The sequence below is a fragment of the Pieris rapae genome, chromosome 15, assembly GCF_905147795.1.
Source record: "Pieris rapae chromosome 15, ilPieRapa1.1, whole genome shotgun sequence".
NCBI classification, from domain to species: Eukaryota; Metazoa; Arthropoda; class Insecta; order Lepidoptera; family Pieridae; genus Pieris; species Pieris rapae.
The window spans coordinates 1924386-1940771 of NC_059523.1; the positions used below are offsets into that span (position 1 = coordinate 1924386).

Genomic DNA, 16386 nt, shown 5'->3' on the forward strand with positions numbered 1-16386 from the left:
TCCGAGTATTTATTTTCGTTGGGAAGCCACAGCCACGCATTCCAGGACTTCGTAGGTGACTGATTCCTCTGCGCTGAAACAGTGCACAAGGGACGGTGTATCGCGCCAAAGACGTATGATATGTTTATTAAAGACACAGTGGCTCGTAATTGGCCCTATCATTATTTTGGGATTAATTTTTTTGTGGCTAAGAAGTCTCATTGTCACTAGCTGGTATACTGCTGGTAGTGCCATATTCTTAATCGAATAAGTCGAATCCAGGTTCGCACTTGCGAGAAGGCTAAGGGAAGGATCGAGTATGGACCAGCCGAAATCATTCTGGATCCCCTCTTTGCAAGCTCGTTGGCAGCATTATTGCCGAGAGATCCAGGGTTATCCTGTTTGTCAGGGTTATTGCTTCCATTTCATGTTGGCTTTGCAGTATTATTTTGCTGTTCGTCGTTTTGTTTTGTAATGCCATCAGTACAGACGCACTTTCAGATACGACTAGAATACTTTATTAATTCCTAACCGTGGTCCGGCTCCGGCTGCCGTGTAAGCGACATATTGACATTGAAAAATCGAGCTATATGTGCCTAAATATGTTGTTGAGATCAAAAGAGAATAATATTCCGTCGCCGGACCCACTATATTTGAGCAATTAGTTTAAATACTGAGCTCATTCAAGTCCCGTCTCTAAAGCTGCAGTAGATTACAATTTCTACCACAGATTAAGAATAGGTCTATATTGCGAGAGCTGAACCTGTTGTTACAGACTCGGGGTGTAAACAGTAATCTGTGGTAAAACGTCATTATTGTTATTTAAAACTTCGTTTGTGATTTTGTATTGATTTTTCACAGCTTTACTCCGTGTTCTAGTTTTTCCATGAAAATTCATTAATTTATAACTTAAACGCCCCAGTTGTGTTTGTGAGTATTATATGTTTCTTTGAACTTAATAAACTGTTCCGTAAATAATAATTAACCCAGCTTTTTCTTTGTTTAACGAGTCGTAACGCCTTAATGAATTTAATGTATTAATTTCCAATTTACACTATAAACTATACTGTTTTAGGGAAAAATGAGTGCCATAGCACAACAAGAAAGTCTCATTAAGGAGAGTTTATTTCATTTTATTAAGAAAAACGTCCCAACAGCTAATTTAAGTGTTATAGATGATATTGCTCTCTCCTACGTAATTTCGATTCTAGAAATAGCATCGCAGGACTCCTGTTTTGACGAAGAAGGTAAGTTATTAGTTATAAAATTGTTTCCATATTAAAACAATACTTTTCGCGTACGACACATTTTATATCCCATCTTTAACTCTTATAAGAAAAGTCGCGTATTATTTTAATTATTACATTTCATTAATATACTAAGCGTGTATAGTGATACATAGTGTATAAAATAAAATCTGTATGTGTTTATGTATGTATTTTAAACATATGCTATGGTTGAAATTGCTAAAAAATACATATTAAAATTAAGTCTAGACTACTCTATATTTGTAAACAGTAAATAATATTTTGTTGACAACTTACTTTGTTTCATTATTGCCAAAAATTCTAGTTATTTATTCATTTTCTATTTTAAAAGATACATATCAGTACTTACTTCTTTATTTATTTTTATTTAAATAATGTTGATGGGCTCTATCATTAAATTCAGATAATATATTAGGGGTAATACTTAAATAGCTTTAAACCTATGTGGCTTAAAAAAATATAATTTTCCAACAGAAATGTATAATTACAGGTTTTATAGAGTTCATGTCAGCTTATATCCCAGAATTTGAACATATTAACACGGAGGTTGTCTGTGCTTGGGTTTTGGAATTAGAAGCTGAGATCTCCCGCCGGGATGAGTGTGACAGTAACTCTACTCATGGTCAGTCAAAATAAATAATTGTAGTGTTGTAGCAATATACCACTTTGGACTATACAAAACTCTATTTAGCATTTCTGTTGCACCTATGTTTTTTTCAATCTATTGGTTTGTGTAATCCATTTGAAATTGAGTAAAATTCAAGTTCAATTCTCTTATGATTAATTTTTCAGATGATTCAGCTGGGAGTGACAAAATTAGTTTGACTCTACTTAATCTAAGTGACATGCTGCCTCCGAGCTCCAAGGCCAATCGGTAAGTTTCATACTTGAATATTTATGTTTGTTTGGAATCTTCAACTTACAGTACTTACTGTAAACATATGTTTGCATCTATTTCATTCATTTTATTTACTAGGAATCAAGTAGGGGCACACTACTTAATATATGCAAATTCACAGAAATATTTGCTATTCAAACAATTTATTAAATTGTATGCTTGTAGTCAAACTTATTCTCTAGGTTTCTTTTTATCTATGGAAAACACAAATTCCTAAGGCCAAGGTTGGTTACCACAGGCCAGAACCAGTTTACAAAGATGTTGCCCCTACTGAATGCTGTATCTGGCATTATTTACATGTTTATATGTTCCACAGTGAGTTCACAGTACATAGTGATATTATTGTGTATATTATACATGTACTTTATTATATTACATGTATTTTATTTTTTCTCAAGATTATCATATGTATGTATGGTATAGTTTGTAAGGATAATGTATATGTATTTATGTTAAAACATAAATAAATTATAAACTTTTGGGATTATATACAGGGTGTCCCAAAAGTCGACGTCAAGTCGAAATTTTCTCATAGGTAATGCCACACCAGTTATCAGAAAAATTTAAAAAAAATTCAGTCATGTATTTTTGAAGTTATGGAAATTTTCCTTTTATTCCAGAAAATGTACACCATGTGACAGTTTTTTCATTCCTGTTGTTACAAATATTTACTTTTTGCCAAATTTTTTTCTCTTACGTCATCCCGAATAGTGCTTTATGTAACCTATGATCCTAAACCCTGTGCCGATCACTCCGACTTGTAGGAAAATGTCATATTATACCGTACCAAGTTTTCAAAATTAATTTTTCGCACTAGTTCAACTGATCGTCCTGAAAAAAAAATGTACTACTCCAGTTTGGCAAGCAGCTTTAAAAGTTCGCACATTTAATAAGGATTCTAACGTGGTATAACACTTACTTCATTATTTCTTAGATCGGCCATAAAAAATTGTGTTAAACAAAGTCTGTTTTTAAAAATGTCTCTGGAATTACAAAAAACGATTCTAGTGTACCCAAAGCGTTCCTAATAACCACAGTGTGAGTCATAGGGCCTTTTGAGTTACCAGAAGTTTTAAATGCTGAAATTTATTTAGATTTCTCACAAATTCATTTGCCCAATTTGTAACGGCCCAGGTTGTAACGCCACTGGTACAATTAAGAGAAATGTGCAATAGAAAGAATCTTAGATTCTCAAGCCACTAGGCCAACACTGTTCTACAGCCTTTCATTGTGTAATAAATAATATGAGAAGACATAAGAATGATACGATATCTTTGTCGCCCTTGTGTTGTGAAGAATATTTTCAAATAACAAATGTCTTCATACTGAAGCCACCACCACTGCTCAACACTTACGTACGGTGAAGGAAAGAATCGTGAGGAAACCGGCATTCCTTAGACCCAAAAAGACGACGACGTCTGTCAGGTTCAGAAGGGCTATTTGAAAAAAAAGAAAACCATATTTCAAATAACAAATGTTTTTAAATTTAAAAAATCATATGCGACCTTTTTGAAAAGCTTCGTCGTACTTCTATATAAAAATATTACTATTTTTTCAGCTCACACTCAAACTCGGAAAGTTCTGAAACCGCGGAACGTCGTCCGGTTGAGCCCACATATAATGAAGAATACGCAGACCAATGCCGAGTTCTCACTGAGATGTTTCCCAACTCCTGTGCTATGGAGGTATAATTTTTGTATCTAGCTATTGTTAATATTAATTTATTGTGATTGTGATTTTTTAGGTATTTTTAAGAGAAAAGAGTTTTTACATTATAAACAGTATAAAGAATAATCAAATTACGATATTTTTTCGTCTTCCAAAATATTTGTATCGCCATTTAAATTCCTGTGAAAGCAGGTCTAGCCTTTAAGATTTATTTAAGATAACTTTAAAAGTTATTTAAAAAAAAACTGAAGGCACAGAATGCTTTTGAGTTTAACTTAAATGATCTTAATGTTGCTTTGCTTAAGATTAAGAGGAAATAGTTTAGATATTTTGTTTGAATCTATCTCTGAAATAACTGATTAAAAAAATATTATAGGCTGTGTAACATCTAACTATGGCTTCCATATGTCAAAATCTTATACGATTTTGACGTACAGGAGTCAGACTTACCGCTATGTCTAGTTACTGAATCTTCTCAATGTCAATTAAACTTGCAAAAATAGGAAAAAGTTTACCCTTTCCGGATGATCTGGCTTCTTATCCGTTTCAGGAAATTTGATCGAATTGAGTAAGACTTCTATAACATTCTACGACCAAATAAGGTGCACCAAACAGGGGACAGATAGCTTTATAGGGATATTTTTCAGATAAAACACTGCATTTCAATCGCATGTGGCGATCCAGAACGAGCCGCCGCGACCATTTTACACCGTCGCGAACAGGGACAGGCATTATCTGCTGCTGCCATACATTCCGCTGCTAAGCAACCACTGTGCGACGACCATGAGATCAAAAATAGAATCATTGCTAGGTGAGTAAAACCCAAAAGATAATTTATTTGAAAAAAGAATTATGTCATGACAACCTAATGTTACAAGTACCAATTTTTAAAAGGTCGGCAACGCACTCGCGAGCCCTCTGGCATTGAGAGTGTCCATGGGCGGCGGTATCACTTAACATCAGGTGAGCCTCCTGCCCATTTGCCCCCGGTTCTATAAAAAAAAAATTAAAAGTCCTACAATATATACGAAAAATAGACACCCGTGGTGTTATTATTGTTGACAGCACTAGTTGCTCATTCGCATCGCCTACTAAAAAATAATCCCGCATTTAATTTATATTTGTAATTATAAAAATACTACATTCAAAATACATAAATAAAAAATAATTATAAGGTGACGCATGCAACTGGAGACAATAGACAGTAGTCTCCGTAACTTTAAAAAGCGTTATGCCAATAAAAAATTAAGATAAGATAAATTCAACTTTGCATTGCTTTACTTAAAACACCTACATTTGGTAATTGTACAAAATATATATTTTTTTAAAGTTGGGCTAATTTCTCGAAATATGCGGCTTTTGATGTGAAACATCTATACGTCACGACGCGTCGCCACGCTATATTATATACAGTCTAAATGCAGTAGTAAATTTCATATTAAAAATATTAATTAAAAATAATGTTTATTCAACAAATAGTCATCGTTATCTGGAAAAAAATCGTAATATTTTATTTTATCATTATGATATACATATTTAGTTCCTATCACAGTCTGTTCTTTTCTGCATATTACTTTTACAAAATAATGTCGATGTTTCACATCAGCCAGGCGTCCAGTGACGGCTCACATTTTTTTTATATATATATTACGATACTTATAAAAATTTTAGTAGAAGATTTCTTTATCAATATATTTTTAAGAGTTAAATCTTATCAAAATCGAATAAAAATAATAAGTGTAGTACACACACTTGGTACCAAACATGACTAAAAAATTTAAAATGTACATGTCATATCATGTAAATAATTTAATTTCAGATATTCTTACGTAGACAAAGACGCAGAGACAAAAGAACACAAGCCGTTGGCTCCTAAAATTGAGCCAAAGAAGATGGTCCGATACAGAGACAATAAGATTGTCTCTTTGAAGGGAGAAAGGTACACTGAGGTGAGTCATTTTATGCGTTCTTTCTGCTCTCATAATGGAAAATTTGTGAATAGTATAGAAACTATGTAAAAAAAACAGATTAAACATGTTTTTTTGTCTGTGATTGACATTATATGACATCAATCAACTGAATTATATTGACACTGACAAAAGGGTGAAATTTAAGAAGTATAACATAACTATGTTGGAAAGAGTATATTAATATAACATTTGTTGGTATACATATATGTAAAACTAGTAGCTTTTGTCCTATAGATAGATAAGCGTCATCAAGCCATTTAATAAAAATGTGTTTTCATTGCGGACGATCTTAGACAATGGTAGACTTATTTCCAGTCCCAACTTATTCAACAAATTGCAGGTACCAAAATCCGGCGACGACGAGGAAAACTTAAAGAAACCCAAAAAACAGCATTGCCCTTAACCTTTAAAGCCACGTCAGTACAGTGAAAGAGCGGAGGCCACGCGCACTACCGCGATATTTCTCTCTCTCTTAGTCCCTTTCGTAAGCCCCCCTCGCGTGAAACTGACGCAAAACGCACTTTTACATGTGACACTTATGCCACAGTATGTGGTACTTAGTTTAATATCATTATTGACATTTAATCGAATTGTCAAAGTCAAAATTGGAACACTCAAAGTCACAATTGTGGCACTTTTAACTTTAATGTATTTAGCTCGTAGTCAAAATGTAATGCACGTTAGTAAAGCATCACAACACGTGACTTGTCAAATGGCATTACAAAATGAGAGCATTTATGCTAAAAGCGTATACAACAGAACCTCAATTAAAAGTTTTAATCTTTTAAATCTCGAGTTAGGTTATATAACAATGTTACGCACAAATGTGAGGAAACAGCGCACAATGTGTGTGTGCCTCTTTTTGACACAATTGTGTGTGTACGACGCAGAATATTTTAATTCTTGTAAAAGCTTTAAGCACGTTTTGACGTGGGTTGTGAGATTCGCATTTAAAGTGCAATACATAACGCGTTCATTAAACGTAATGCGTTTTCGCGTCATTTTCACGCGCCGTTTAGGGCGTTGGTGTCGTCTTAGTATTAGAGTAGTGACCGCGCGTGCATCGCACCGTTCGAGCGTTAATACGTTTATTTTATCCGCTTTTTCAAGTACTGATTTTACGCGTTTTGTTAAACGGCTCACACTTAATTTAAGCGATTTGTTTCATGTTAATTCTAAGCTCTCTATAAGGCAGCTGTTTTGCAGTATTATTTATTCTATGGCATCGTGTGTGAGGAAAAATATAGGTAAGGAATTTTTGGTATGTCTGTGGGATGCTATGGATAAATTGTCTTTGGTAGGAGCGCTAAATTGTTGCTTTTTATGTCGAAAGCAACAGTTTAGCTCGCCCATACATTTTGTATTCCTTATAGTTTTAAGTATAGAGATCTTTCTCAGACCTGTGATTTTTAAATATTATTTAATTATAAATGTGATTTTTATGATAGTTTTATCGTTTTACTCATCTGTGATTTTGATGCCATTGTTTAGCCCTTTAAGTGGTGTTTTAAGTTTAAGTGAAATGTTAATTTATTTATGATTTAAATGCAATTTAGCTTGTGTATGTGTTAGTGATTTTTGGCGGTATTTTGTTCAGTTAGAAGATCGTCAAACAGGGTGGAAATTAGTGGTCCAAATTACACGTGTGTGCCAAGCAAAATACCAGTGTTTTAAAATGAGGATTTTATCACTCTTACTTATTAAATACTTATATATTTTACAGGTTTTTCTTATACGGAAAAAAATATGACGTAGTTCAATGCACTTAATCTCAACATATATAGGTTATTTTGTTATTGAATAATTATTACTTATTAAAATAAAGAGTTGTGTTTATTTTTTATTTTTACAACTAAACATTAATATTTGAACAAATGAATGTCATGCTAGGTACACTCTTTAGATAGCTATTTATATGTCAATTTTATAATTAGATGATTTATATAATTACATTAAAGGGAAATCATTTTATGTCCACAACATTTAAACATGCGACAAAATGTAACAAAACAATATTTAAGAACATCATTTTCTATTGATTTTTTTATTTATATCGGCTTAACGCTTAAAAGTCACTAATACATAGTAATGAATTTTTAATCTCAACGTAAAATGAACCTCAGTTGTGGTCCATAGAGAATGGACCGAGTAATTTACCTGTCAATGTTGACAGCTACCTTTATCTATTAAAATTAAGAAACTCAAGTACCAAGACTAACAAATTAGTTGCGTGCACCACTGTTGTTTTTCCATATACGACTAAGAATCTTAATATTTATTATACTTAAGTCTCAAAATTGTTTGCCTCAAAAGTGCGTTTTTGAGCCCATTCTCTATGCCATAATTGAAAGGTTATTAACTTAATGCGGTTCTCAGGGTCCGAGTAAAATAATAAAATCTAATAAAGGTTAGTGGAAAAACAGTTGAGTAAATGACCCTTAAAAATGCGTGCATACAAAACACACATGTCACAAGTGAAACTTCTTTATTAATTATTACTAAGGCAAAAGCCCCAATAGATGATCATGTACACCAGTATATGATCATTCTATGTATTTGTATATCTAAATTCACACAGTTTACACACTGTACCTATACGTGCTAATGATAATATAAATAAATAAAAAATCTGCGTTTACTGCACAAGACGCTGTGTGACAGAATCTTAATTTCTAACTACTAAACGAATTCGTCAACCAATAGCCCGTATTTTTTCTCGATCTCCCTTACTCTTTCTTTTAATTTTTCTACCTCAATCTTTCTCACTATAGCTCTCTCTCAACTCTCGCTCCATGGCACTGTGCGTGGTGCGACGTTCACTCTATCTCACTTTCTTTCTCAATCATTCTCGCTTGCTTCCTACTATTGTTTCAAGCTACGTCCGCCCTGTGACACTCTCTCAATCCCTGTCTCCCTTATCTTCGACAAAAACGCTGCACACATTCGTGACGCTAATATATTGCGTTCCATCCGTAAAAGAATTACACTCCTAAAGAAGTTTCACTTCAAAAATGTGTTGAATTAATTAGACATTACTTTGAATCGCATAAGTTACATACTATGAGTATTTCTCGAATTATTGAATTATTTAAAATTTAGCCAAAGTTGGTGCTGAATTAATATTGGAATTGCCAAAATTGTTAGGTAATGCATTTATTTCTTGCCATTTGTTGACGTGGTTAATATAACCGATTGTTTTAATTAATGCAAGTCGCATTCAATGATTCCAATGTAACTTTCCATTTAATATGTTTGTTAAGTTATAAATGAATGTAATGTGGGTGGAATGTTTTGCGGAGTATTTCGTTATGATCTGATTTTATGTTCACATTAGAAATTTGTCAAAACTTACTTCTAATGATGGGGTCAATATAATTAATATAAACCTAAAAAATAATCTTAATAGTAAAAAAGTTATTGTCATTATTTAAAAATCTAGAAATTATTTATTACCCTCGTACTGTACAGTTTTGTCAAATTATAAAATTATAGCAACACTGATCAATTCGGCAAAGCCTCAATAACAGACTAGTCATTATAAATACAATTTACAACATACACTTCTCTAAATATGTCACGAGACTGAATTAATTTTATTAAATTTGTGGTGGTAAAGCCACATCGATCAAACCGCTATAGGAAAAATAATCAGTGTTGCCAGTTTGCGTCAAAATCACAGATGAAATAAAAGAATTTAACCGCCGCATTTACTTTATATTTATAATTTATTTTTATAATTTTTTTGTGTAAGATGCGATGAGCGCGCCTTTGATGTCATATCCAATGTGGAAGAAAATGTATCAATAAATCTTTAACCCTTTTTTTATTTTTTATTTCTCAAAAAGATTTGTTCTATGCATTGTTTCTTATCTAAAACAGTGTTTACTAAGTTTTTTGCCCGCCCGCAACTATATAACATACATGATAAAACAAAAGATATGTTTTAGTAATAAAAACTGGGAAATTGTTACTGAAACACAGTAAGTAAATTAAAAAAATTTTTCATTTTTTAAATACATATTTTAACTTTTAACAATCAAATTGCTTCCCTGTGGGGCGTGTGCCCCACGATGGAAAATATTTATCTAGAACAAGGCTCAGGTTAGAAACAGAAAATAGAACTATCATTATGAAGAAATAAGAGAAATTATAAATTTGCCCAACATCCGAATTAATTAAATTTCAAAAATTTAAAACGTTTTTTTTACGAATTTTCATTCAATTTACATAATATTGTCACATATTTTGTAGGTAAATAAAACGTCATAGTAAGATTAATATAATAATCTATTTACGTTTTTATAAATAGAGCTATCAGCTATTTGTGTTACTCCTAACCATAAACGCAGAACAATAATATATTTTACTATCATTATGAATTCCCCTACTGGGCCAGAACACTACTGGATAATATTTCTCGACACAAATTCTAAATTATATTTGTTACATCAAAGTACAGTAAATATTGCTAACACTTTGATGTTTGCTAGAAGAATATTCTCGAACTGTGCTAAAACAACTTGTTCCTATCTGCCACCTTTTCTACATTATCTGTAACGAGAAAAACTTTACTGTTAACGTTTGTATAAGATACTCTGTTAAACTGGAGCCATACGAGCTGGCGAGTTTTAAACGATGTGCTAACCACCGCCCATGCGCATCTGCTATTCCGGTCGTATGGATAATTCCAGTTTAAACAAGGACGTTGTGTAGGTAAGATTATAACGTAGTCAAGTTGAAGTCTGCGGTTTAAACACAGGAAAAGAAACATGTTCCTAGAATAAATCCGTCTTAAGAAATAAACATGGCAGTTAATTATATATAGTTTGCTTTTATCTCTGTCCAATCAACAATATACATCTTTTAGTCGATATCAACTCCGGGGAAATAAATACAGATAATAACAACATTTTCTACAGCTGTGATACTTTTTTGACATTCAACACCTTTGTCTTCAGTCACCGTGACCACGCACGATGTAAAGCACCCGAAACGTCGGTTAAATTTAAAATTATGTTTAAATAATCATAAGTTTACAATAATACATAACTTCAATCCTTTAAAAAAATGTTTTTCTTTAAATATAAATGCTTTACAATTATTCGGTAATCTCTTTTAGTTGATTTATCATTAAATGTAAGAAATGTTTAGACTGATCACTCGTTAAATAATAATGTATTACTGTTTAAAGTACTTATGCCTGACGTTCTACTAGTGTCTACTATATAATAAGTTTTTAATTAATTATAATTAGGTTTTCTTAATTTAGCATATAGTCATACCTATTAATAATCGTTATGTTTATTAAGATTCTAGCATACAATTTTTTAGTACTAGCTTACTGAACTAACACAACTTACGGTAACTACAAATTGGCATATTTAAAAATAAATTATTAAGAGATTATAACCCTAATAAAACACAATTGACAAAGTTTTTTTTAAGTGTTGCCACTTAAAAAAAACATTCAGTCTCTAATCGCCTATTTTGCAATATAATAACTACAATTTTACTAATTGTATAATTGGACAATAATTACTTCAAGCAACTAGGTAGCGAAAATAAAACAACATCTACAAATTAGCTTTTTATTTTAACTAAAATAAATAAATTACACGGGTAATACTTAGAGGGTAACTTTCTTACAGCTTAATTTATCTCACATTTTCGAACACTAATAACTTTTGTATCAGTGTTGCCATTTTAAAATTAAATTAATAATAACTTGTATCGATATTTTTATTAATATTATTTATATTGGGCAACACCAATATCATTTTGGCAATAAGAAAAGGAAGCAAATACTTGCATTGTCTATGGTATAATATAAAAAAGCAAGAAAACACAACTGGGGTTTCTAAGGCTTTAAACAATTAAAAAGGCACAACACTTTAATTTTAACAAATATTGAACCAATTTAACTAAACACAGAAAAAAAATCTAAAAATTCATAATATACCACTATCAAAAGAGTTCTGATTAAAAGCGATTTATGTAAATTTTTATAAAAAAAATGTAATTACATAATTTAGATTCGTCAAAATTTACTAGACAATATTGTACACACTTTAAATGTTGTGCAAATAGATGTTACATTTGAACGCAGCGAAAACGCAAATAACAATTTATTTTGAAAGACATTATTTAAGATAACAATTATTTAGAAATTTAAATACATTTTTTTAAGTAATTAATTTGTAATATTTGAAAAGCAATTCTAATCCACTTTTCAAACCAAACAAAATGTAAAAAAAACAAAAACATAATAATATAATATCATCAAGCATTATTCGCCGCGTCCAACATCCCGTCTACCAACCTAAGACTTTCCAATGTTACCTATAATCGAATCCACGACCTCCGACGAAGTGTTGCTGCCACCCACATCTGGTGTCAACACCCTGTCGATGTTCACTGTCTTATTGAGAGCCCTACGCAGTAAGCCAGCGTGGAAGTGATGTCCCAAATGTTCAAGCATGTCGATAGATGCGTTGATCATTGCGATTGGGTTTGCGATGTTTTTGCCGGCAATTGCTGTGCCTGAAATGATTTATTAAGACTTTATTTCTGCTTTAAATATGCTGTGATAGGAGGAGGGTAGGGACAAAAGGACAGACACGGTCGGTGATTGCCGATGATTGGACGTGTTTGAGACATATCAAATATAATATAATAAAAATCTTTTGTGATAGAAAATTTTAGATCTTCGGTTATAACTGTGTTGAGGGCTTTGGGAAATGCCCTCAAATTTGATATTCATTTAATCAATAATTAACTAACTATATGTTTATGTGGTAAACATAGCCACTTACAATAGCTTTGGTAGGATAAGCCAAAAATCCTCCTGGCGCCCACATGTTATTTGTTTAGGTTAATTTTAGTTATAAGATTAGTTTAATTTGTGTTAATCATTGATTGTATTTTGTTAAGCTTGAGGTTGCTTTTATAAATATCCTAATATTTGCCAGTTTGTTTTATTTATCGTTAAAAATCCATAACAATGCCTAACAATGTTCTCCGTCAATCTCTGTCAATAAACATTTAAGGCGCCTCTGGCGGTAGCCATGCTACGACTACGAATACTTATGCAAATATTTAACGCAAACTTTATTTTTATAGAATAGTAAAAACGAATAAAAGGCTCATCTGATCTTAATTGATACGGAAATATCTCGATGGCATCCCAGGAAGAGGTGGAGCGCGGCAGAAAGTGTTTTAAAAAACTCTATACGCTAAAGTCAAACTCATGTACAACTGAACTGAATACATACTAAAAATGTCAGCCAGAATTTTGGATTTATGTTTTTTTTTTGTTAAGAATGCTTACTCTGTAATTTTTTCGTCTGGTATTTTAATATTTGAAATTCATGCATGTCTAATCTATGGTTAACGTTACAGATAACGATGTCACAGATTAGACACGTTTATTTACATTATGATATACATATATAATAAAAAAGGTGAAACATCTAAAATAAATATTTATATAAAATTTAATTGCTCAAGTCATTCACAGCGAAATTGACATTATTTTTGTCTCTACACTCTTTCTACTTGTTGTTTTTTATTAAACATTGGAAAATTAGCTGTCAAATATTTTCGATTCAATTAATTAATTTTTCGATTTTTTCGATGATTTCATTCAAGTAATTTGCCTAGCTGTCTAAATATTTTTCAGAGCGCTACTCAAACGGCCCAGTTTAGTTAACAGTCTAGGATTTTAATTGAACGGCTAATTAAGCTGCGAGAGATTCATACAAAGTTTATTACATTAACTACTACTTTCTTATTGTCTGACCTTTCGATGTTATTATAAACGGATTCAACTGTAATTAAAACTTACCAGTGTTCCTAGTACCAGGTTCGAATACCGCATAGTGATCGCCATAATTCCTCCCTGAGAGTAGACCGGCCCCGCCCAGAAGACCACACACCACATTAGACACAATAGACCCGTAGAGGTTTGTCATTAACATCACATCAAATTGGTGAGGTCTGAAATGGATTTTAATCTTAAACTAACAATGGTTCATATTATTTTATTACTGTCATTGCACCAGCAGTGTTGATATAGTAATATCAGAGTGCGACTACTAATCTCAACTCTGCTAAAACCGACATCCAAAAAGTCAACGGCATGTGTCAGAAACAGATTGCCTAATTGAAAAAAAAACAGATTCTGTATCTGAGGCCCAGGTCTAAAAGGCTACAAAGAACATCAGGGCAGTTAGTACTGTACTGCAGTAGGTGACCCTAAATTGACACAAGTGAACAATACACTCAACAGACAAAACACAAAAATAAAAACATATGAAATTAAAAAAATATATTTAACATATAGTTTAAATTTCTAACTTTAATGTTTACTCACTTAGCCACAAGCTGCATACAGCAATTGTCAATAATCATGTCGTTGTGTTCAATCTCTGGGTATTCTTCTGCCATACGTCTTGATGTCTCCAAAAAGAGACCATCAGATAACTTCATAATATTGGCTTTGTGGACAGTTGTAACCTAAAAAGAAATATGCTATGTTATTCTCATTTTAAATGTTGCTTCGCAAAAAATATACAGTGGAGTTCTGGTAATCCATTCATTAATTCAAAGTCAAAATAAGGCAATAACATATAACATATGTTATTAGTTAGGATAACAGGGTTTGCCAGATTACCGGGTTCACTATATATTTACTTCTGCATAGAAACAGATTTGCGTTGCTTTAAACACACACAGAGTCGCGTACACACAACGCACACATAGAAGCTCGCGGGTTTTCAATTCCATTTCGCAGCTAGCTCTTGGCATTCAATATGATGATAGCTTGATGTATGATAGCCCTGTTATTCGTCTGAAAGTTTTTCGTTTTTAGGCCTAATCAATGTGTGGGTAATACATATGTATTTGTGGTTCAAGAATTATGTAAGCACTATAGGGGGTTGTCTCTGATTTAACTAAAACGACATTTTATATTGTATGATATACATGCTGATAAAATATTTCATAATTACCTTCTTTCTGCCATTTTTCTTTGCAAATTCAAATGCAAACCTAGCAACCCTTTCAGAGTTACTAGCCGTTACTACTTTCATAGATTCAATAACTCCTCGAACTGACTCATGTTCCAACATTGCATATTCACCTTCTGTGTTTTGCCTGAAATTATTTATTTCCTTGTATTGTTTCACATAGTTTTTATGTATAAAAGATACATTCACTCATAAGAAGCATAACTTTTTTACATACTATATTTTATTGTATACCTCACATACAAAAAAGTTTGAAAAACAATGATTACCTGATAATATGAATATCAATATCCTTATGTCTGGTTGGCACCCCAATAAAAGACTTGCAGTGAAGAACATATGCATACATATCTAACTCATTACGGAGTGCGACATTCCGTGATGTCACATAGGCAGCCTCGCTTTTAGTCTCAATGTTGCCCTTTAAATATAAAAGCAATAATATAACAAAGTTGTCGGCTGTTACAACTATTGGTTTTTATGAACAAATATGGGTAGTCTCTCTGATGTTCTAATAATAGAATTAGACTGTTTGATGTTGAAAATATAAAAAAAAATTATGAAAGTTTTTGCAGTTGTCTCATCAAGAAGTTTAAAAAAGTTGTGTCTTATTCATGAAAACAAATAATGACATTATTTACCTTGAGACCAACACCATTTCTTTTAATGGTTGTAATAGCATATTGAACATCATCATCATTGTCCATTGTTGGGTCAATATCTACCACTTCAAAGTCAACAGGGGCACCAATATATCTAAAAAGAAAAGCAATAAAGTAAAATCAATTGATCAAAAAAATATTACTAATTAACTTTTATACCAACAGGATATAAAAGGAATTTTAAGCATGTATGTAGAATACACAAATGAATCTTCATCAATGAAATCTTTAATTACTAATATATTAATTTGCGACATAAAAATTTCTAAATTTTTTAATAGACACAAGTATTGGTGCTAGTTTTACTTACTTGTTCTTTATTTAATACCATGGGGTTAAACAATAAATTCAATTGTATCATGAAGCAATTTCTTATTACGAAGAAAAGTCTAGTAACGCAATATGTATATATATATCTATTAAATGTATGATTAACAAGTAGATGTGAAATTTGATAGTATCCTTACGATTCCTCACGTGATCGGCTAATTTTATATGACGAAGACGATACATAATATGTAGTCAAACTTACTTAAAAATATCCCGTACGTGACCCATACATTCGGGGCCTATTCCCCCTCCTGGAAGCATGGTAACAGCATGACGACCCCCATAATGGGCCTTTGGGATCAATTGCTGCTTACGAATAACTGGGGTCTTATGCTGCATATCAAAATCGGATAGTTCAGCAGGCGCTGCTGCTGAGCTAGCAAAAGCAACATTTCGAAGATCCGGGATCACCTTAACTTTTGAAAATAATCTGAGAGCCATCCTGTTTAATAAATGTATATTTTTAAAATTCTGCAGAATTTCAGTCTACTCGTTGAATAATCACAGGAAGAGGAAGAATAAATGTCAACTTCAAAACAAAACTGACAACTGATAGTATGTTATAGCTTTTGTCAGTTGCAACAT

At 32.2% G+C, this 16386-nt stretch overlaps 2 protein-coding genes across 2 annotated transcripts; one reads left to right on the forward strand and one right to left on the reverse strand.

Moving 5' to 3' along the window:
• Positions 1–576: 576 nt before the first annotated feature.
• On the forward strand, positions 577–9603 carry LOC110999783 (CUE domain-containing protein 2). Its single transcript, XM_022269046.2, has 8 exons — positions 577–909; positions 1055–1226; positions 1738–1869; positions 2040–2121; positions 3704–3830; positions 4461–4624; positions 5633–5762; positions 6124–9603. The coding sequence occupies exons 2-8, from the start codon at positions 1061–1063 to the stop codon at positions 6184–6186; spliced, it is 864 nt and encodes a 287-aa protein (XP_022124738.1). The 5' UTR covers positions 577–909; positions 1055–1060; the 3' UTR covers positions 6187–9603.
• Positions 9604–11357: 1754 nt separating this feature from the next.
• LOC110996836 (isocitrate dehydrogenase [NAD] subunit gamma, mitochondrial) lies at positions 11358–16326 on the reverse strand. The gene is made up of 7 exons (XM_022264737.2): positions 16004–16326; positions 15451–15565; positions 15079–15230; positions 14792–14936; positions 14155–14297; positions 13627–13778; positions 11358–12323 (listed from the first exon to the last, which is right to left on the reverse strand). The coding sequence occupies exons 1-7, from the start codon at positions 16240–16242 to the stop codon at positions 12103–12105; spliced, it is 1167 nt and encodes a 388-aa protein (XP_022120429.1). The 5' UTR covers positions 16243–16326; the 3' UTR covers positions 11358–12102.
• Between the last annotated feature and the right edge of the window lie 60 nt (positions 16327–16386).